This window comes from Centruroides sculpturatus, unplaced genomic scaffold, assembly GCF_000671375.1.
Source record: "Centruroides sculpturatus isolate CEXI.00-Female unplaced genomic scaffold, Cexi_2.0 scaffold561, whole genome shotgun sequence".
Lineage (NCBI taxonomy): Eukaryota > Metazoa > Arthropoda > Arachnida > Scorpiones > Buthidae > Centruroides > Centruroides sculpturatus.
The window spans coordinates 131,770-155,403 of record NW_019384786.1 but is presented as its reverse complement, the minus strand read 5'-3'; the positions used below and the strand labels follow the sequence as shown (position 1 = coordinate 155,403).

The window sequence follows — 23,634 nt, the reverse complement described above, 5'->3', positions numbered from 1 at the left end:
AGTTAGCAGCACTATTCCGTTTTCTTTGGCGAATTTTATTGATTCAATAAAAATGTGGCTGTCATGATTGTCCAAAATTAGGAGTACTGTATGGCTATTGCTTGTAGATGTCCCAGCAAAGTTTGAGAAATGTTGCAAACACTTTAAAAAATTTTCAGCTGTCATCCAGCCACTCTGATGGGCTAGTCCAAGACTTTGAGCAGGCGCTCCTGCCAGCATAAAATCCTTGAAATTAACTCTTGGGAATACAAATGCAGGGGGCAATGCATTTCCCATCGCATTTATGAAACAAAGAACAGTAACTAACTGCCCCCTTTCACCAGAAGTCACTTGGGCTACTTGCTTTTCCCCTTTTCTAGAAATGACATTTGGGGGTTTGTGAACAGTAGTGAAACCTGTTTCATCACAATTATATATTCTGTCTGGAGTGAATTCATATCTCTTCATAACATCTTCTAGATTCTTGAAAAAGTTCCTGACATTTGTTTTATTGAAGCTTGTACTTCGGGCCAAACTTGTTGCTTCGGGTGTTCTTACAGACAAATTCTTATTCCTGGTCATAAAGCCTTGCAACCAATCTAAACCAGCTTGGTTATTAGTAAACCAGGTTTTAGGAATTGTATTTGATTGTACAAGTTTTGCATATTGAAAAGCCAATTCCCTCGTTTGCAGTGTTGTTAAACCGTGATTCATTGATGATGCTTGCATTAAATACAATGCTAATTCTGCCTCCTGCTCTGTAGTAAAAACTTTCCTGTTACCCACATGCGGTGAATACACTACATTGCCTTTTTTATATCTTGAAACAAGTCTAGCCAAATGCGATTTTGCAATTCCGTGGGTACTGGCTGTAGCCCTGATTGATGCTTCTTTTTTGACAACTTCAATTATTGCCCCTTGAATCACTTCTGGCATCACACGTACTTTCTGTTTCTTTTTCTTATACTTTCGAGGCATTTTTTTTCTATTAAAAAAATTTAGCATTAGAGCATGCCAAAAACATGTCAATATGGGGTTGAAAGGGACATGTCCCATTCATCCCCTATTTTACTGTCCCTTTCAACCCCCAGGTCTCAAGCAACCAAAACTACAACCTAACTTTCTGACAGTGAAATATAATTTAAAACTGATTAAATAAACATATTGTAGAGGTTTCAAAGTAATTATCCCAATTCAAGTACATTATCCAATGATTATGTTTGAGATTTTACCCCTAAATGTAAAAAATGAAGAAAACTTACTTTTGCATGCGTTTTCTGCTCATCTGGGAATTCCAAACACTGGCGCTAGTGTATTGGACCCTACAAACGTGTGAAAACTATGGACTACTAGTGTCATCTATCTGTGAAATAACAAAGCTTCATAAGTAATTTAGCAGCAAGATATAGAGACTGTCCCTTTCATCCCTTGTCCCTTTCATCCCCACCCTCCCCTACTGTTTTCATGCTTTGCGATAAATTCCTTTTTCACCTCAATGATGCTACAACCTTCCTCTTAGGCTTCATTGTTTCCACACACTTCTTGGATGCAATGGTTAACAGAGATTATATATATAAACCAAACAAAAAATAAAACAAACAATGAAAAAACACAGCTTAATTCAAGAGCTGCTTTCATAGTGAAAGTGAGATAATTTGGGCACACAACAAACGGTGTTTATGCATTGAGCAGATTTTTTCACTGTGCACAATTTGTACTATGTTGAATTTCTCCCAAATTTAGCATTTCAAACTCTGGAACATTCAAAGTTAGTTGTCGAAAGCAGAGTTGGGAGTTGCTGGAGTTTGACATTTTTGGTTAGTTGGTAAAATTCTTTCAACTCCAGTGACTCTGACCTTGAAGTTTACTATTGGTAAAATGTGAAGTAAAAAATATACTTTTTAATTAATTAGTATTTAAAGAAATTTCTTATAAAACTGACATTTCGATAAATATAGACATCAAATGATACTAACCCATAAAGGCTGTTTTATAGCAAAATGTTATGCATATGACATGTTCTATACTTTCAGAAAATAGTTTTTATTAATTTAAAGTCCACCAGTGGCTGAGTGAACACCTGTAGTTAGTTAGTCATGGGAACATGCCTGGAAAGTAAATGCTTATGGTATAGCTTCAAAGCACCATACTTATCTTTACCAAAGAGAAAAAAGTTGACCATTTCATTTTCATAATTTTTACTTGATGCAATATTTTTTTTACTTTAGATGTTTTCCTTTGAATATTAATTTCTTTTTTTACTAATATTTTCACTACTTTCACTACTATTGGTTTCAAGTTATTTATGACTATTATAGCTTTGATAACATAATATGTCTTAAAACAGCCAATAAAATAGAGTGAAAAAATAAAACAGAGATCAGAATCTAACTGCAACAAACTAAGAGGAAGAGAGAACTGCAAAATATAATTAATAGAATTGTTCCAGCTTATTATTCACTGGTTTAAGTTCTTGAGACCAATTGCACCAATTGGTTTAATCAAGATGATTGATTTCCCCCCAAATTTCATATTTTAATATTCTACTGCATACTTCAGTTTAGTCAACTGTTGCAGCAATTCACTGATTTTGGTAGGAAATTAACTATTCCCATTGTAGTTGGAGCTGAAACTATTTTACAGACCAATTGATTGTCATTCGTCAAATCATTAGTTTTTGCATTTTATTGTATTTAATTTTTTTTCTTGGAAAAAAAATTGATTTAAATTTAATTTTTTTTTCAAGAAAAAAAATTAAATTTAAATCAATTTTTCATAATTAACTAATAAAAGTGGAATTATTTTTAGCTATTAAGATGAAGTGTGTTTCTTTATGTACTCAAAAGTTTTCCAAGGTAAATTTATGATATCCATTTTTTGATTTTTACCATCAATTTCAGTATACTTTTATAGAGAAATTTTAGATAAAAATATTTGGATACTCAGTGGTATCTTTCTTATAAAAGGAATTGTAGTGTGACATTTTAAAAAAGGATAAAGTTGGAGTCAGATTTTTCATTTACCCACTCCACCACACTGGTTGAATGTACTGTACAAGGTACTACTGTAGTGTGGATTCAGTGTAGTAATTTTCTTGAATGTATTAATTAACAGCACTAAATTATGATATTCCTGTATTTATAAATTTGTTATGTTGCTGACATAATCTAAGTCATCTTTTAATTAACTTTCCTTTCTATTTTTAATTTGTAAGATTGAAAACTTGAAAAACTACTAGTTATAAAGAATGAAAGTGCTTGTTTTTATGTACCTTGCTTTGATTATGGTTTATTTTAGTGTATTTTAATGTTGTAAATTTGTACTTAATTTAATTAATAAATTTAACAGTAGACTAATTCTAGTCTGGAAACTTTCAAGGGTTTTTGGTGATATTTAAAAGGTTAAGTAGTAATGATTTTATTTCTAGGTGCAAGACCAGAAAGATTACCTCAGTTTGATGATGATTGCTGGCAATTAATGGAAGAATGTTGGGCTGGTGATCCAGGACAGCGCCCATTGTTAGGCGATGTAGAACCTCGTCTAACAAGAATAATGGAGCGTTACATGGATAAACCTGCTCCAAGTGGGTATCAGGATAAATTGAAAAAAGGAATGCGTAGATGTAGACATCATTCTCGTAAACATAAATAATTTAGAATAGTTTTAAATTAATTTTCTTATAGCACTTTAATATTAATTAAAAATGACATCGAAAAGATTTGTGGAAAATATAGTTTTAGAAGAAAATTAACTAATTACAAAGAAATTAATGGACTTTTATATAGCAACTTTAATTGACCTTTTTATTTAATTTTATATAAACATTGCATCTTGTTAAATGATATTTTTCTATAAGAGCAATGATTACATTAAAAAATTTTATATCATAATTAGGCTGTGCTCTAATTTCTTAAATTTTTTCAATGATATTTAATTAATATATTTCAATAAGTATTGATTGAATACTAAAATTTAAGATCCTATTGTTCAAATGATCAGACTTATAAAGTTTCATAATAAGTATTGTATGAAGTATCAAAGTTATTTCATAACAATAAATTTTGTATGTTTTTATAATTTGAAAATAATACTATTGAGCTTGAAATAAGTCTAGTTTTATGTATAATACAACAGTAAAATTGAAATTAGATATTCTGTATTCTATTACTATATTTAAGTATATTTTACAGAGTTTTCTTTATTGAAACAAAATTTATAATAGCTTAACCATGCATTGTAAAGTCTATGTTAGATAAATTGAAATACATGTATTCTTGAAATTATTATATTTTATTGAAATATGGTATGTTTTTGTATAACATGAATTGCGGTTTTTGAAATTCAATTTTTATGTCTAGTATAATAAAAGTAAAATTAATGAAAATAGGTAAGGAAATACTGTAATCAATAATATGCAGATATACTTATTATTAACATGTAATTCAACTTAATTATTAGCATTATTTACAGTTAACAGAAAAACATTAAAATATGTTTAAAACATTTTACTTACAGTATATTTTTACTATAATGAATATCATCATTTTAGTCTCATGTTTCTGAATATGTAGTGCAAACTTTATATTACCATATCAAGTGCACTATTTGGAAGAAATGAATAAAACTGTGCTATTTAACACAGTGAGTAGCATTCAATAGTTTGTTTGGAATGTCAGAAACTGGAGAATTACTGTTTGCTGACTAAAAATCAGATTGAGAAACAAACTAGGAGAGAGTTAACCTAATCTTTAGACATCTAGCAAAAATACAAATCCACATAAGTTATATCAATTTCATATAAAAACAAGACCTTACTGTAATTAAGTTGTCATTCAAACATACTGCACATAATTTTTATTTGAATTTTAATTTATTTCAAACTCTTATGTAATTCTTTAGATTATCAGAAACTGAAATTCAGATAGAAAATTTATTTTTATCCAGATGAAAATGAAATCTAAGTTCATAGTGTAGATATTACTTGGTTATTGAGACTTGATAATGAAATAACTAAAATATATAATGTTTCATCTGAAGTTTTTTGAATTGTGATCTATTATATACTAACTATATACGTTGATCTTATATCTTTGATTTTGATTACACTGTTGATCTTGATTACACTTAATCTTGATTTGATTTAAAACTTTGTGTAACCTATTCAAATTATTGGTTTAAATTATTTATTATTGTAAAGATGGTATTCAATTAGATCTATAATTGTTTTTATTTTAATGAACCTGAAATAATTTTATATTTATCTTTTCTTAAAGGAAATAGATAATGTATTACTATTTTTATAACCTGATACATTGTTTAAATATTTAACAATAATTAATTTCATATTATATTATTAATTTTTTTTAATATCAGAAATATTTTCAAATTGAGCAACAACAATATTATTTTTAAAAAATTAGTAACTTTAAATCTGAAGTTTAAAGTTTTGGTATTTTTAATTTAAGATAGTTTCATTTTCATACAGTCTAGAACTTTTAAGTTATGAAACAAGTAATTAAAAAGGCTTAAAATTGATAAGTGTATAGTGTGTGTATTAACTGAAAATCAGTCACCTAAGTTGTCAATTATCAGAGCTATTGCTAGTAAGTAAAAAGTTATCATGTATTTTCTAATTACTGGTTATTGTATTAAAAAAATAATATGAAAGATGAAAAATTTAGCTACAAAACAATGATCAATGAAATTCAAAGAAAAATTCAAGATTACAGTATTTAAAAAAAGGTTTCCAAGTTTATATCATACTTGTTTCTACCATATAATAATTTATTTGCCAGTTTTTATTTTTTATAATAAATATGTTAATTTATTGTTAAAGCTATGTAAAAAACTAAGTTTAATGTATAATTTACTAAATTTAGTTTATTTCACATTTGCTGGTCATTTACAAATCCTTTTATAAATCTATTATCAAATATTTCATATTCCTAAATACTAACTACTTAAAAATATAATCTTATACATTAGTTATGATTATACTTTATCTGATACAATTTGGGCATTCTCATGCATGTTTGATCCTAATAATTAAATTATTTTGTTCAGATAACACTGTACTGTAACTATAAATTTGATAATGGTTTCTTTATTATTCCTGTTCTTTCACATTTATATGTATGTAATTTTTAAAATGTAGTTAAATTGCACTTTTTCCTATAAATGAATAGTCATATATACACTTACATTCCTTCTATTAAAGAATTTCAACTAGAAACATTTTCATATAATTTAAAAACTATTTGCATCATACATTTTTGAAATTGACATTTGTTATGTAAATTCAATATTTGAATATTTTCACAAATTGGATGTCGTTAGAATACAAAATTTATGCATATTATTTTATTTTGTAAAATTTCAAAATGTTNTTTTTTTTTTTTTTACTAAGAGTTATTTTACTTTCAACAAATGATTTTAATTTTATTCAAATGATCAAAAACTGGAAAAATCTGGAATGTATTCTTGCTGACAAGCTCAATTTTTAGTTTCAAACAATCAAAAAATCACTATTAAAACTATTTGTAGATAAAGATGTTTTAACCTGCTTAGGAATATGGATTTACAGATATTATACTGTATTCTTAATGACCATCAGGTAGACAAGAGTTATTTACAGCGTAGACAATATTTTAACCAATTTTAACATTTATCAAAATGAACAATGAGCTGTTTTAATTCATCCATCTTTCAAAACTTTGCCTTTTTTTCAACATTTAATTACTTTTTAACAGTCACTTTCAATTTTTTGCAAAAGTTATTGAAAGGAGAAATTTAGCCAGTACTTTACACTCTAGAAATTTATAATATGAAAGTTTGAATGGAATAAAATATGCTAATTTATGTAATTGTTTGTAATTTTACATATCTGCATTGTTGCCAGATTGAATATGTTGAATCTAATAGGAATACAATGCAACCCTGTTTATCTGGCTCGAATGGAACTGGGCCCAATCTAGATCTGGAAAATTCATTAATGACATAAATAACACAGTTTAAATGTACATTATATACTTTTACAACAACATTAACAGTATAAAGCAAAAAACATATCTACATACGATATCAGTTCATTGTTTTCTATTAGCTGGTACAGTACAAGTACTGTACAAAAGTTTCCTGAACATTTGTGTGAGGTAGAACTTCTCTTCATGACCTTTTTTTAAGGTCATCTAGTAATTAGGCTTAGTGCTCCGTAGGGAAACCAAAGAACTACTTTGAACTGAAGTAATTGTGATATACTCTACTGTATTTACTTTTGTTACAGATCCTTGGTTATAAAGTTGCACGTGTTCAAAATTGGCATTGAGCCAATGGAAAACAGTATTCTTACAGCTGCAACATTATACTCAGACAAGAATGTACAGTACTACTAACTAGTTCTTTGATTTTTTCATGTATTTAAATTTTCCATATTTGTATCTTTCTTATTCCAGTGTAAGTTTTATTTCCTCAACATAAAGTTAACATAAAATCTGATTCTTGTACAATGTTCATAATCTAAATATTACAGTATTCTACATTTCTGTTATAATCATTCAGTTTTTGCAACAATTATATATTACTCTGATCCATGAAATTATTTAAAAGATTATCCTACTCTCTATATACAATTAAAGATATGGGGAAGGATTTACACTAAAACGAGAGAAGTTCCATGGAGACTCTTCTTGAATAATTGTCATCTTTTCCTAGCCATTGGGTCAATTCAAATCCAGTTCATTGGCTTTCGATGTTTCTATTATAATCTCTAGTTGTTGATTGCCTTCATCCACTTCTTCAAATATGCTGAAAAAGATAGAGAGCACTTCCATCGACCCTTAATCCTTATATGCCCCTCCTGTTTCCCCACTGGGTTTATTGCCCCTCCAGGCCTAACAGACAATGAAACTTTCGAGAAACTTACAAAGGCTTTGTAACCGACAATTGAATACAGTATTATACATATAAAAATGACCAGCAATTATCATACCAGATAAACCAGAGATCTGGATAAATGGGGTTACACTGTATTCTATTATTGGAAAACTGTAAAATTTAGAGTTAGCAGCTTATAGTTCTATTCTGTATGCCTATAATATATATATATATATATATATATATATATACATATACAGGGTTTAAAGGAAATTTTGTTTCCCCAATAACATTTAAACCATCTGTTGCAGTGCCACGGAAGTAATTGTATCTTAGTGAGATGGTGAATCTTGTTTTTTAAGTCACTATACAACTGCTTGGCTTTCTCATAATCTTCTCAGATATGATATCACTATCCAATTGCTTCTCACTTTTCCACACTAGGAGTTTTTCCATCTCTTCAATAACATGCAATCTTTTGGAGGTCAATGTCTTATATTTAGCCATATTTGCTGATTCTATTGCTTTCTTGTTCTTAAGAATGGTGTACCCTGTCAACTTTGGCACTTTAAATATGGCTTCAAGATCTGCCTCACATATAGGGGAGGGTGGGGATGAAAGGGACAAAATTCATATTTTTATTTTTCACTGGAAAAGTTTACTTTTAATTAGTTTTATTTTTAGTGCAAAAGATTCATTAAACCTTTACTTTGTTCTGACCATATTGTGAATTCACCCTATTATATTGGTAGTTGAACATGTTCATATTTTTAAAGACCTCTCCAAGTGTCCCTTTCATTCCCATGTCTGGGTTGAAAGGGACACACTCGGGGATGAAAGGGACTACCTGCGTTCTAATGTAAAACTTGGAATTAGTTATCTCAATGTTTTCAAATTTTGTTGTAACTGATAAGTGATAAGCTAGAGACTAAAATTTTTAAAAATTACACTTTTAATAATATGAATTATGTGACATCACATTTATTTTAAACAGTTAAAGATTACCAATACTTTTAAAACAATTAAAGATTATCAATATTTTTAAAACAATTAAAGAATATCAAATATTTTCAAACAAAGAACAATAACTAAAGAATATCACAATTAGTAGGCTCTCACATAATTAAACTGTCTTTCTTTGGTCAATAGAATGTTTTTCGCAATCTATCCCAGCCGATATGAGGTGAAATCAATGGAAAATATAAACTGTTTGCTTGCTCTTGCTGTTCCTCCTGCTTGGGATGGATGGGGTAGCTTTAAAACTATATCTTCCATGGTGACATCACTGATATCATCCTCTTCAGGAAATATGAACTTGTAACATCCTAATATTTTTTTCATAAACTTGACTTTCAAGTCTTCATCACTCAGTTTCTTTAAAACTTTTCCCACGAAGTAAACAACAGAAGTTTTTTTTGCAAATCTGACTAAAATGAAATCATTGGGCTGAATATGTTTGACACTGTTTTCAATATCAGATCCCTCACTCGATGTTGCATCAGACTTTGAGGAAGAGCTGCTTTGAGATCCTTCATCTTCACTTTCAGTTTCTTCTGGAATATGTTGCAACAGCTGCTTTTTAGATTTTGTCCTCCTTTCTTTGGACTCGTTCTTTCGCTTCTTCGCCTCTTTTTCCTGGAATGCTTGCTGGATTTTATCTTTTTCAGGAGTATCAGTAAGAATCCTTGTTGAGCCTCTTCTGTTAGATTTCGCTGTTTTCCGTGCAGAAGCTTTTGGGAACGGTTTGACAAGCTGAGGTGAAAGAACGCTTGTTCCACTTGTAGACGCTTGAGGACAAACAGGAAGTGTCTTGGGCACAGAAGATGTAGTAGGCACATCAGAAGTGGAAGCGGATGCCATTGGTGTTACGGCTGTGGGTGGATTTTCTGGATCAGGGCGATTAGTAACTTCAGCTTGCAGGAAGTCGTCATCTGTGAAAACTTCACTATTGAACGGGTATATTCCAGTCTTTGCAAAACCTGATAAAATGTTGTTTCGTGTAAGAGATGCATCAAACGCCTCGCTAACAAGAGCAGGGACATCATAAATCGTCATAGGTTTGCCGGGATGATTGATCATCCAGTTGTTTGCAGCAACATTGTATCTGCTTTTCAATGGTCCATAGACGGCAACATCCAGTGGCTGCAGTCGCTGGCTGGTGTGTGGAGGTAGAGTTAGCAGCACTATTCCGTTTTCTTTGGCGAATTTTATTGATTCAATAAAAATGTGGCTGTCATGATTGTCCAAAATTAGGAGTACTGTATGGCTATTGCTTGTAGATGTCCCAGCAAAGTTTGAGAAATGTTGCAAACACTTTAAAAAATTTTCAGCTGTCATCCAGCCACTCTGATGGGCTAGTCCGAGACTTTGAGCAGGCGCTCCTGCCAGCATAAAATCCTTGAAATTAACTCTTGGGAATACAAATGCAGGGGGCAATGCATTTCCCATCGCATTTATGAAACAAAGAACAGTAACTAACTGCCCCCTTTCACCAGAAGTCACTTGGGCTACTTGCTTTTCCCCTTTTCTAGAAATGACATTTGGGGGTTTGTGAACAGTAGTGAAACCTGTTTCATCACAATTATATATTCTGTCTGGAGTGAATTCATATCTCTTCATAACATCTTCTAGATTCTTGAAAAAGTTCCTGACATTTGTTTTATTGAAGCTTGTACTTCGGGCCAAACTTGTTGCTTCGGGTGTTCTTACAGACAAATTCTTATTCCTGGTCATAAAGCCTTGCAACCAATCTAAACCAGCTTGGTTATTAGTAAACCAGGTTTTAGGAATTGTATTTGATTGTACAAGTTTTGCATATTGAAAAGCCAATTCCCTCGTTTGCAGTGTTGTTAAACCGTGATTCATTGATGATGCTTGCATTAAATACAATGCTAATTCTGCCTCCTGCTCTGTAGTAAAAACTTTCCTGTTACCCACACGCGGTGAATACACTACATTGTCTTTTTTATATCTTGAAACAAGTCTAGCCAAATGCGATTTTGCAATTCCGTGGGTACTGGCTGTAGCCCTGATTGATGCTTCTTTTTCGACAACTTCAATTATTGCCCCTTGAATCACTTCTGGCATCACACGTTCTTTCTGTTTCTTTTTCTTATACTTTCGAGGCATTTTTTTCTATTAAAAAAATTTAGCATTAGAGCATGCCAAAAACATGTCAATATGGGGTTGAAAGGGACATGTCCCATTCATCCCCTATTTTACTGTCCCTTTCAACCCCCAGGCCTCAAGCAACCAAAACTACAACCTAACTTTCTGACAGTGAAATATAATTTAAAACCGATTAAATAAACATATTCTAGAGGTTTCAAAGTAATTATCCCAATTCAAGTACATTATCCAATGATTATGTTTGAGATTTTACCCCTAAATGTAAAAAATGAAGAAAACTTACTTTTGCATGCGTTTTCTGCTCATCTGGGAATTCCAAACACTGGCGCTAGTGTATTGGACCCTACAAACGTGTGAAAACTATGGACTACTAGTGTCATCTATCTGTGAAATAACAAAGCTTCATAAGTAATTTAGCAGCAAGATATAGAGACTGTCCCTTTCATCCCTTGTCCCTTTCATCCCCACCCTCCCCTACTGTTTTCATGCTTTGCGATAAATTCCTTTTTCACCTCAATGATGCTACAACCTTCCTCTTAGGCTTCATTGTTTCCACACACTTCTTGGATGCAATGGTTAACAGAGATTATATATATAAACCAAACAAAAAATAAAACAAACAATGAAAAAACACAGCTTAATTCAAGAGCTGCTTTCATAGTGAAAGTGAGATAATTTGGGCACACAACAAACGGTGTTTATGCATTGAGCAGATTTTTTCACTGTGCACAATTTGTACTATGTTGAATTTCTCCCAAATTTAGCATTTCAAACTCTGGAACATTCAAAGTTAGTTGTCGAAAGCAGAGTTGGGAGTTGCTGGAGTTTGACATTTTTGGTTAGTTGGTAAAATTCTTTCAACTCCAGTGACTCTGACCTTGAAGTTTACTATTGGTAAAATGTGAAGTAAAAAATATACTTTTTAATTAATTAGTATTTAAAGAAATTTCTTATAAAACTGACATTTCGATAAATATAGACATCAAATGATACTAACCCATAAAGGCTGTTTTATAGCAAAATGTTATGCATATGACATGTTCTATACTTTCAGAAAATAGTTTTTATTAATTTAAAGTCCACCAGTGGCTGAGTGAACACCTGTAGTTAGTTAGTCATGGGAACATGCCTGGAAAGTAAATGCTTATGGTATAGCTTCAAAGCACCATACTTATCTTTACCAAAGAGAAAAAAGTTGACCATTTCATTTTCATAATTTTTACTTGATGCAATATTTTTTTTACTTCAGATGTTTTCCTTTGAATATTAATTTCTTTTTTTACTAATATTTTCACTACTTTCACTACTATTGGTTTCAAGTTATTTATGACTATTATAGCTTTGATAACATAATATGTCTTAAAACAGCCAATAAAATAGAGTGAAAAAATAAAACAGAGATCAGAATCTAACTGCAACAAACTAAGAGGAAGAGAGAACTGCAAAATATAATTAATAGAATTGTTCCAGCTTATTATTCACTGGTTTAAGTTCTTGAGACCAATTGCACCAATTGGTTTAATCAAGATGATTGATTTCCCCCCAAATTTCATATTTTAATATTCTACTGCATACTTCAGTTTAGTCAACTGTTGCAGCAATTCACTGATTTTGGTAGGAAATTAACTATTCCCATTGTAGTTGGAGCTGAAACTATTTTACAGACCAATTGATTGTCATTCGTCAAATCATTAGTTTTTGCATTTTATTGTATTTAATTTTTTTTCTTGGAAAAAAAATTGATTTAAATTTAATTTTTTTTTCAAGAAAAAAAATTAAATTTAAATCAATTTTTCATAATTAACTAATAAAAGTGGAATTATTTTTAGCTATTAAGATGAAGTGTGTTTCTTTATGTACTCAAAAGTTTTCCAAGGTAAATTTATGATATCCATTTTTTGATTTTTACCATCAATTTCAGTATACTTTTATAGAGAAATTTTAGATAAAAATATTTGGATACTCAGTGGTATCTTTCTTATAAAAGGAATTGTAGTGTGACATTTTAAAAAAGGATAAAGTTGGAGTCAGATTTTTCATTTACCCACTCCACCACACTGGTTGAATGTACTGTACAAGGTACTACTGTAGTGTGGATTCAGTGTAGTAATTTTCTTGAATGTATTAATTAACAGCACTAAATTATGATATTCCTGTATTTATAAATTTGTTATGTTGCTGACATAATCTAAGTCATCTTTTAATTAACTTTCCTTTCTATTTTTAATTTGTAAGATTGAAAACTTGAAAAACTACTAGTTATAAAGAATGAAAGTGCTTGTTTTTATGTACCTTGCTTTGATTATGGTTTATTTTAGTGTATTTTAATGTTGTAAATTTGTACTTAATTTAATTAATAAATTTAACAGTAGACTAATTCTAGTCTGGAAACTTTCAAGGGTTTTTGGTGATATTTAAAAGGTTAAGTAGTAATGATTTTATTTCTAGGTGCAAGACCAGAAAGATTACCTCAGTTTGATGATGATTGCTGGCAATTAATGGAAGAATGTTGGGCTGGTGATCCAGGACAGCGCCCATTGTTAGGCGATGTAGAACCTCGTCTAACAAGAATAATGGAGCGTTACATGGATAAACCTGCTCCAAGTGGGTATCAGGATAAATTGAAAAAAGGAATGCGTAGATGTAGACATCATTCTCGTAAACATAAATAATTTAGAATAGTTTTAAATTAATTTTCTTATAGCACTTTAATATTAATTAAAAATGACATCGAAAAGATTTGTGGAAAATATAGTTTTAGAAGAAAATTAACTAATTACAAAGAAATTAATGGACTTTTATATAGCAACTTTAATTGACCTTTTTATTTAATTTTATATAAACATTGCATCTTGTTAAATGATATTTTTCTATAAGAGCAATGATTACATTAAAAAATTTTATATCATAATTAGGCTGTGCTCTAATTTCTTAAATTTTTTCAATGATATTTAATTAATATATTTCAATAAGTATTGATTGAATACTAAAATTTAAGATCCTATTGTTCAAATGATCAGACTTATAAAGTTTCATAATAAGTATTGTATGAAGTATCAAAGTTATTTCATAACAATAAATTTTGTATGTTTTTATAATTTGAAAATAATACTATTGAGCTTGAAATAAGTCTAGTTTTATGTATAATACAACAGTAAAATTGAAATTAGATATTCTGTATTCTATTACTATATTTAAGTATATTTTACAGAGTTTTCTTTATTGAAACAAAATTTATAATAGCTTAACCATGCATTGTAAAGTCTATGTTAGATAAATTGAAATACATGTATTCTTGAAATTATTATATTTTATTGAAATATGGTATGTTTTTGTATAACATGAATTGCGGTTTTTTAAATTCAATTTTTATGTCTAGTATAATAAAAGTAAAATTAATGAAAATAGGTAAGGAAATACTGTAATCAATAATATGCAGATATACTTATTATTAACATGTAATTCAACTTAATTATTAGCATTATTTACAGTTAACAGAAAAACATTAAAATATGTTTAAAACATTTTACTTACAGTATATTTTTACTATAATGAATATCATCATTTTAGTCTCATGTTTCTGAATATGTAGTGCAAACTTTATATTACCATATCAAGTGCACTATTTGGAAGAAATGAATAAAACTGTGCTATTTAACACAGTGAGTAGCATTCAATAGTTTGTTTGGAATGTCAGAAACTGGAGAATTACTGTTTGCTGACTAAAAATCAGATTGAGAAACAAACTAGGAGAGAGTTAACCTAATCTTTAGACATCTAGCAAAAATACAAATCCACATAAGTTATATCAATTTCATATAAAAACAAGACCTTACTGTAATTAAGTTGTCATTCAAACATACTGCACATAATTTTTATTTGAATTTTAATTTATTTCAAACTCTTATGTAATTCTTTAGATTATCAGAAACTGAAATTCAGATAGAAAATTTATTTTTATCCAGATGAAAATGAAATCTAAGTTCATAGTGTAGATATTACTTGGTTATTGAGACTTGATAATGAAATAACTAAAATATATAATGTTTCATCTGAAGTTTTTTGAATTGTGATCTATTATATACTAACTATATACGTTGATCTTATATCTTTGATTTTGATTACACTGTTGATCTTGATTACACTTAATCTTGATTTGATTTAAAACTTTGTGTAACCTATTCAAATTATTGGTTTAAATTATTTATTATTGTAAAGATGGTATTCAATTAGATCTATAATTGTTTTTATTTTAATGAACCTGAAATAATTTTATATTTATCTTTTCTTAAAGGAAATAGATAATGTATTACTATTTTTATAACCTGATACATTGTTTAAATATTTAACAATAATTAATTTCATATTATATTATTAATTTTTTTTAATATCAGAAATATTTTCAAATTGAGCAACAACAATATTATTTTTAAAAAATTAGTAACTTTAAATCTGAAGTTTAAAGTTTTGGTATTTTTAATTTAAGATAGTTTCATTTTCATACAGTCTAGAACTTTTAAGTTATGAAACAAGTAATTAAAAAGGCTTAAAATTGATAAGTGTATAGTGTGTGTATTAACTGAAAATCAGTCACCTAAGTTGTCAATTATCAGAGCTATTGCTAGTAAGTAAAAAGTTATCATGTATTTTCTAATTACTGGTTATTGTATTAAAAAAATAATATGAAAGATGAAAAATTTAGCTACAAAACAATGATCAATGAAATTCAAAGAAAAATTCAAGATTACAGTATTTAAAAAAAGGTTTCCAAGTTTATATCATACTTGTTTCTACCATATAATAATTTATTTGCCAGTTTTTATTTTTTATAATAAATATGTTAATTTATTGTTAAAGCTATGTAAAAAACTAAGTTTAATGTATAATTTACTAAATTTAGTTTATTTCACATTTGCTGGTCATTTACAAATCCTTTTATAAATCTATTATCAAATATTTCATATTCCTAAATACTAACTACTTAAAAATATAATCTTATACATTAGTTATGATTATACTTTATCTGATACAATTTGGGCATTCTCATGCATGTTTGATCCTAATAATTAAATTATTTTGTTCAGATAACACTGTACTGTAACTATAAATTTGATAATGGTTTCTTTATTATTCCTGTTCTTTCACATTTATATGTATGTAATTTTTAAAATGTAGTTAAATTGCACTTTTTCCTATAAATGAATAGTCATATATACACTTACATTCCTTCTATTAAAGAATTTCAACTAGAAACATTTTCATATAATTTAAAAACTATTTGCATCATACATTTTTGAAATTGACATTTGTTATGTAAATTCAATATTTGAATATTTTCACAAATTGGATGTCGTTAGAATACAAAATTTATGCATATTATTTTATTTTGTAAAATTTCAAAATGTTTTAAATTAAATTTAAAATAAATTTGAGATTATAATGAAAACATGTCATTCATAAAAACAGAAAATGCTTTTATATAATCTTTAATAAAATGAAAATAATTAGGTTAGTGATAAATTTCAGATATGTAAATATTTTACATATTTTTTATTTATTTTGAAAAGACTAACAAAAGTAATAATGTAATATTTTAATGTAATTATATAATTATAATTTATTTCCTAATTTTATTTAATTTATTCATTATTATGATTTACTAAAAATGGAGATATTAGAATTTAATGTTTCAACAAATTGGATCTATATGAAATTTATTGAATTGTAAAATTGAAAATGGTTGTTTAATAAATTATATAATTATATATAAAAATTAATAAGAATTTATATTTTATTTACAAAGTAATTTGTATGTTTGTATAAATACTTCATTTTTTTCCACAATACAAAATTTATTGATACTTTAAAACAAAAGTCAATATACAAAAATTTATATTTTAGATATTTACTTTAATCTCAGATTGTAATAAAAGAAAATAGTTTGAGAGCTTGATGAAAATTTATAAATTAATTTCATAGAATTAACTTTTGAACTATGGGTTTATCATTCTTATATTCCATAACACAATAGTTTTATAAATAACATAATAAAAATACTTTTATTTAAATTATAACATATTAATAAAATATAAAATGAAACTGTACCTTTTGTTTATATATTTAAATTAATTACTAGTTAGTTGGCTTTTGTAATTTTAAATTGATTTTAATTTTGCTGTATTCCTCTGAACATAAATTTTTATCTATTTGCATTGTTCCTCCTCCATCATCAAAAGTATTCTTTTCCATTATCTCATACATTGGGGAGAGAATTTCAGAAGATAATTCCAGTCCAGATGTATTTGTAACTGATAATCATCTATTAGTTAAAATTTTTACTCAAATATGAAGAGTACATTTTTCCACTGCTCTGGTGTTCAATTATAATACTGCTTATTCATTTTATTTGAATTTTTATAGTCATAGCTAAGTAGGCTACAGACCATGGGCCACATGTGGACCAACATAAAATCAAACTTCCTGAAAAGCTTATTTTTATATACTTATTTTTTTTAAATGCATGCAGTATTATAACACTTTTTATTTAAAAAATTGTTACAAGATGCCATTAGTATACACTTTGTCTTTAAAAATATACATTGGGCACTATCCTAGTAAAGCTATTTAAAGCCACTTTGTTAAAAGACAGTTAAGCTATTTCTGCTGTAAGTTAGCTGCTGTAATGATATTGCAGCAAACTTCACAAGCACTGAAGACAAGTTAAGATTGCTATCACCATAAATTATACACATTTCAATAGGTTGGCCAAACACAATCTTGTAAATCCTGAGAAATATGCAGCTTGCATATTTTTTGCAAAAATTTGAAACTAGATTTCTGGAAAATAATAAATATTTTAGTATATTGGCAACTCCATTTTCAGTAGATATAAATATTTTACCTGCAAACTTTCAGATTGAATGTATAGAATTGCAATCATATGTAGAACTGAAAGAAAAATTTAATGATGTCCTCTCAGATAATTTTTATAAAATTCTAATAATCTACAAACAAATATCCCTCACTTCACAATCATGCATTATTCATGACATCACTTTTGGGAAGCACTTACATATGTGAGAATGAAATTCATGAAAAGTAGAATTAGAAGCACAATATCAGATGAACATTTTGAGAACTCGTTAAGAATAGCAGTTACACCTTCAACCTTTGTAAATAGGTACTGGTATAATATACACCACTCTCTCTTCAACTTTAAATGACCAGTAAAATATTTTAAAATACTACAAATGTTTTTGACCATTATTTCTGGTCTTCAGGCAGAAAGTTCCAAGATTTGAATATCCATTGTGCTTGAAAAAATTTAAATTATTCTTAGAACGTATGAACCGATGCATATAGACATTCATACTGCGTGTGCATACTACGCATAGCTTATACAAATGAAATAATATATTTTTTAACACACACACATATAAAAAAAACTGTGGCGATCTGGATTAAATAGGGTCTTCCCATTCATAGTAGAGCTTCCAAGCATTGGAAATATTAATAGCATCCTTGGAGTTGATGCAGTTATTGTGTAGCCCATCTTTATATATTTCGAGAGTTTCCAGCGAACGTATATGTTCTCTTCGGCTTGATACATTAATTATTTGGGCGTTATGCAGGTCCGCTCTTAGGCCGGGGTCAAAGCATAAGTACACAAGGCAGTGATGCCCCTTTTATGTTCAATGTCATATCTGTGTTCCCGTAGACGCTTATCTAGAGAACATGTCGTAGAGCCAATATATACAAGGTCCCTTTGAAACCTATGGTCCCTTAATGGAACCGAGTATACCCCTGGAGCAAATCTTATCTTTATATGATCTTTGCGGTTGCGCTCAGGAAGTCATAAACAGTGGCCTAAGGAAGTTCTACTACGAACGGGAAGACCCTATTTAATCCGGATCGACACTGTTTTTTTATATATGTGTGTTAAAAAATATATTATTTCATTTGTATAAGCTATGCATAGTACGCACGCGCAGTATGAATGTCTATATGCATCGGTTCATACGTTCTAAGAATAATTTAAATTTTTTCAAGCACAACGGATATTCGAATCTCGGAACTTTCTGCCTGAAGAAGACCAGAAATAATGGTCGAAAACATTTGTAGTATTTTTAAATATTTTACTGGTCATTTAAGGTTGAAGAGAGTGTGGTGTATAGCAGTTACATCAATTGAACCAGATATAGATGTATTAGTTCTCCAGAAACATCAAATAATCCACTAATAAAGAAAATAAAATTTCTATTTTTTGTACTAAAAGTATATAAACATCTAATTTCATATTTTTAAATAATAAAAATATCTGCATTTCCTATTTCCATTTTATAAAACATTTTTTATTTCAGTGACTAAAACTTCTTGACCTGCTCAATGATTTTTTTAAAAAATTCTGAACAATAAAGTCAGATTATTATGTTACAATGTTTTTGCTTATTTGTCTTGGTGGATATCATATATTGTACCTATATTATTACTTAACAACTATTGTTAGAATTAGTACATTTTATGTACCACCCAAGACAATTTTTTTCTTCAAATGTGGCCTAAGGAAGCCAAAAGGTTGGACACCCCTGCTATAGACCAAAGGTTTTTTTAGTATAGTCTTCTTTGGTGAAACTTTATAACTAATCCATCTTGATGCCATTCTTCTTGTTGCCAAGGCAAGACTTCAAGGAGAGTTGGCATATTTTGGTACTTGTAAACTTATTTTGGACTATATCTTGACTATCTTTAAGTGTTATACACCATGATCAACCTTCAGAAATATACACTAGACATACATCTATCTGTTGAGACTACTGCCTGTATAGTCTAGAAATTATACTGTTGAACACATTCATAAATCTGGCAACTTCAGCTTAACTTGACCAGCTTCTATCTTAACATATCTAGAAATGTGCATAAGTGTTGAGTAGCTAGAAAGCTTGGTTCTGCTTTTCATGCATTTCATCTTGTTTTCCCATAAAGTACAAGTATAATTGTTTCATAGTGTTTTGAGTATGATATTATTACAATGCTCTACTAATTAACAGACTTCATGATGATGGCTTTTATGAAAAATATTGGCATTATGTTTGCCACAATTTGTCAAGATCACATTTTTAATTTGTATCTTGTTCTTGTTTGGAAAATTTAGGTTTTACCTCAGAACTATTACATGATTTACACACACTTCTTTTTGTGAATGTTCCTTATTTTGTTTTATTTTAAACATTGTAGTGTAATTAATGCACTATGTATGATACATACAGTAGTCATGCAATGCTGGAAAGATCTTTTGCACTGGATAAAGGTTAACATCCTGTGTGTGTGTATGTATGTATATCCAGAGTATGAAGTATATCCATGCATTTTAATATATAATTGTTGTATAATGATGTACAGGGATATAAATTAGCATCATAAGTAAAAGTGATAATGAAGTACCTTGATTTATTGTTTTACATTAGATTTTGAGTATACTTTGAGTTAGTTTTCTGTTGTATTTGTTTTCAGTTTTTCAGTATTACATACAATTTTAAAAGGTATCTTGTCAGAATGTCTATTGATTTGCAAAAATTTAACCATCTGTTTTAGACATATTCCAATATATTTTTTTATATTTATCAACAATCTTAATTCAATTTTTCTAAAATAAATTTTATGGGTTGTCATTATATATTTTCACAAAACTATTAAAAAAAAGTTATGTCTATTATAGAATCGAACGTAATTGTCGAATGTTAGATAATAAAGAAAAAACCCGAAACGACAACAAAGTAGAGAGATAAACAAAAACTTTCATCAATAAAGATCTTCAAGAGCACCTGCTGATGACAGTATGAATAACTTGGAAGTGAGAAAAGAAATATCATTCTATACTTCATTGATAACCTATATCATATATTTGCCATAAAAATATTTGCGGTTAAGATTCTTCCTCATATCAACGTATAAAACATCATCATTACATAAATTTTATTCTTATTCTTATTTTTCAAATGACATAAAACTGCTTCGTTATTAAAATTGATTTACGTCGACTATTTTAACAATAAATTACGAAACAATTGATCCAANAAATTTGCATTTACCAAATCTTTATAAAGTACTGTTAATTCAGAGTTGTCAATATTTTGTTTATAATAAAGAAAATGAAAATACATCATATATACTAGAATTTGTTGAAAATTTTATTAAAATTTGGCTTTTTTTTAAAACTGATGACTGATAAGCTTAACTATTTCATTGTTATGTTTATTCATCAGTAGTAAAGATTAAAAGTGGAAGCATTCTTTCAAAAAATATATCTTAAAACAAAACAAAAAAATAGTCATAATGAAATTAATTTTGAATTTTTAATTCATAATCTCAAATATTCATGTACTGAAATAGTTCATTATGTAAATGTGAATTATATTAACAAACATTAAAGATAGAAATAAAAAGCATCATCATAGATGATTTAAACTACTAATCTTCAATAAATAAGCATGAAAATTGCTAATTTGATGAAGCAATTGCTAAATGCAATAATTTGTACTATGTTAAAATTGATATTAAGCATATAGCCCTTATGCTATCTCTTGGTAATATTTGATATGATTTAAATAATGAATGAATTTTAAATAGTGAATTATAAGATTAGAAATATTCAAATTATGAGAGAAGACTATCAGCAGATGCAGAGACAGATCTAAGTTTTCAGGGCCTAGGGCTTATTGAAGTCCAATGAGGCCCCATTTTTTGTTAATACAAATGATAATATAAATTATCATTATTATTATATTATTAACTATTTTTTACTATATGATAACTGCTCATTGTTAATGTAAAAGTATTAAAAATTTACGATGCTAATTCAATTTTTTGTGAGCCCTTGACACTTGGATTCCCAGGGCTTAAGCCCTATTAGTCCCTATGTAGATCCACCCCTGAACAGATGTTAGATATTATCCCTTTCAGGATGTTTGAATATTTTGAAATTGCTTTGCATAAATCTCTGAAAGGAGAATATATTTATCTTTAAGAACCAATTTATCATTTCTGAATCCCACTTTTGTCAAATTAGTTTTGGAATTAACTAATTTATACACACTGTAAAATCATTTCTACAGATTCGTTAAAGTTTGAAAAATTTGTCTTAAAGTGATTTTTTTTTTTAAAGAAAACAAAATTTCAGTTAATTTATACTTCACATGCTAACAGATTATTTCCAAAGAATACTAATGGTATTAGGATCCTTGCAGTTGTAAAATGTGAACTATGATGGAGGAATTTTAGTGACTTATACTAAGCAATGAATAAATGACACTTTGCTATACTTATCGATATTTAATTAATTTTATTTGTATTGTCTTATTTGTTTTATAGATAATGCTCTGTTTTTAAACATGTTAAAGAGATTAAAAAACAGAGTATATCTAAATTTTAAATGTTGCTTTTTTTTGTTTTGTATTTTGTTTTTGTTCTTTGTTTACTAAGATAAATACTGATATAATTTTAGGTTCTCGACTCTTAGAGAAGGAAGTTGGTTTCTTGTCGAGTAGTCCCTACATTGATTTGGAATTTTGTCCTGGTTAACCATTCCGAGTAATCAGCATATTATCAACAATTCAACCAGAGACATCATCTCTCTTCTGTCTTAACATACAGATGCCATACTGTATCTTACAAGGAGGACAGAGTCATCAAACCAATTCAGGATATATTTGATCCAAGATATTTGTTGCATTTTTATTATTATGAAGATTTTAATTAGATTTCACATTTATTAAATTTATATTAAAACTTTGTGATATAGAGATTTAATGAAATGTCAATTTTTATATAACTTATTGTTGAACTGTTATAAAAGGAAAATGGCAACTTACTCTTAGTTCATCAGAGTATTAATGAACAGATATAAAGCTAACAAAATTTACTAAGAGTTCATTTTTATATTTTGAATTTTTTAATAAATCTTAATAATATGAATATTTTCATTTATTGTGAGATAATATCTAAGCAGTAGTCAAATACTAGTCTTCAGTTAAAAATAACAAATTAGCCTATTTTAATAAAGTAGGTTCTTTTGAAAGTAATTTCTTTTAATTTTTATAAAAGTACCAGTTCTTAATCTGTTTAGTCATCAATTCAAACTGCTGGTCAGACATACAGTATTTTGTTGGTGCATAAAATGTTCATGTTCATTTAGCAGCAAGAATTCTTATTCATAGTCTATTTTAATGTAAATGAAGTGCAAAAGTAGTTATTGAATAAAAGTTTATTATTTTATTATTATTGTTTTTTGAATATTTAAAATTTTAAGATGTGCACATTATATAAAGAAGTTTTAAATGAAAATGTTCTCTCATAAATTCCTAAGAGAAAAAAAAGTTTACTTTTCAATCTACTACTATATTGCCTTAAATTTTTAAATTTACATGTATAAATATTTTTAAGATATTTTCTATCATCTGATAGACTACTATTCTTTCATTTATCAAGAAATATTTTTTATATTCATCATAAAATGTACATTTTAAACTGATTTTGTACTAATTTTTATGAATTGTTTTACTACAGTAATTTTATTTATTAATTGTTGTGTAGTCTTTTGTGAACTTTGTAATGTTTGCTTTTGTTTGTTTGGATTATTGTATTTTATATTGCTAAATT

General features: G+C 28.1%; 3 protein-coding genes across 3 annotated transcripts in view; 2 read left to right on the top strand and 1 right to left on the bottom strand.

The window, feature by feature from the left end:
- Positions 1 to 3,874, top strand: part of LOC111629250 — a 111,500-nt gene extending 107,626 nt beyond the window's left edge. Inside the window, 1 exon segment of the mRNA XM_023373133.1 lies at positions 3,386 to 3,874. Coding sequence (XP_023228901.1) covers positions 3,386 to 3,630 — 245 coding nt within the window. The 3' untranslated portion in view covers positions 3,631 to 3,874.
- Positions 3,875 to 8,679: 4,805 nt separating this feature from the next.
- LOC111629253 lies at positions 8,680 to 11,185 on the bottom strand. Its single transcript, XM_023373135.1, has one exon. It carries the CDS (start codon positions 10,978 to 10,980, stop codon positions 9,016 to 9,018), a length of 1,965 nt encoding a protein of 654 aa, XP_023228903.1. The 5' UTR covers positions 10,981 to 11,185; the 3' UTR covers positions 8,680 to 9,015.
- A 2,064-nt stretch (positions 11,186 to 13,249) lies between these two features.
- LOC111629254 (dual serine/threonine and tyrosine protein kinase-like) lies at positions 13,250 to 23,312 on the top strand. Its single transcript, XM_023373136.1, has 2 exons — positions 13,250 to 13,584; positions 22,481 to 23,312. The coding sequence occupies exons 1-2, from the start codon at positions 13,413 to 13,415 to the stop codon at positions 22,555 to 22,557; spliced, it is 249 nt and encodes an 82-aa protein (XP_023228904.1). The 5' UTR covers positions 13,250 to 13,412; the 3' UTR covers positions 22,558 to 23,312.
- The last annotated feature ends 322 nt before the right edge of the window (positions 23,313 to 23,634 follow it).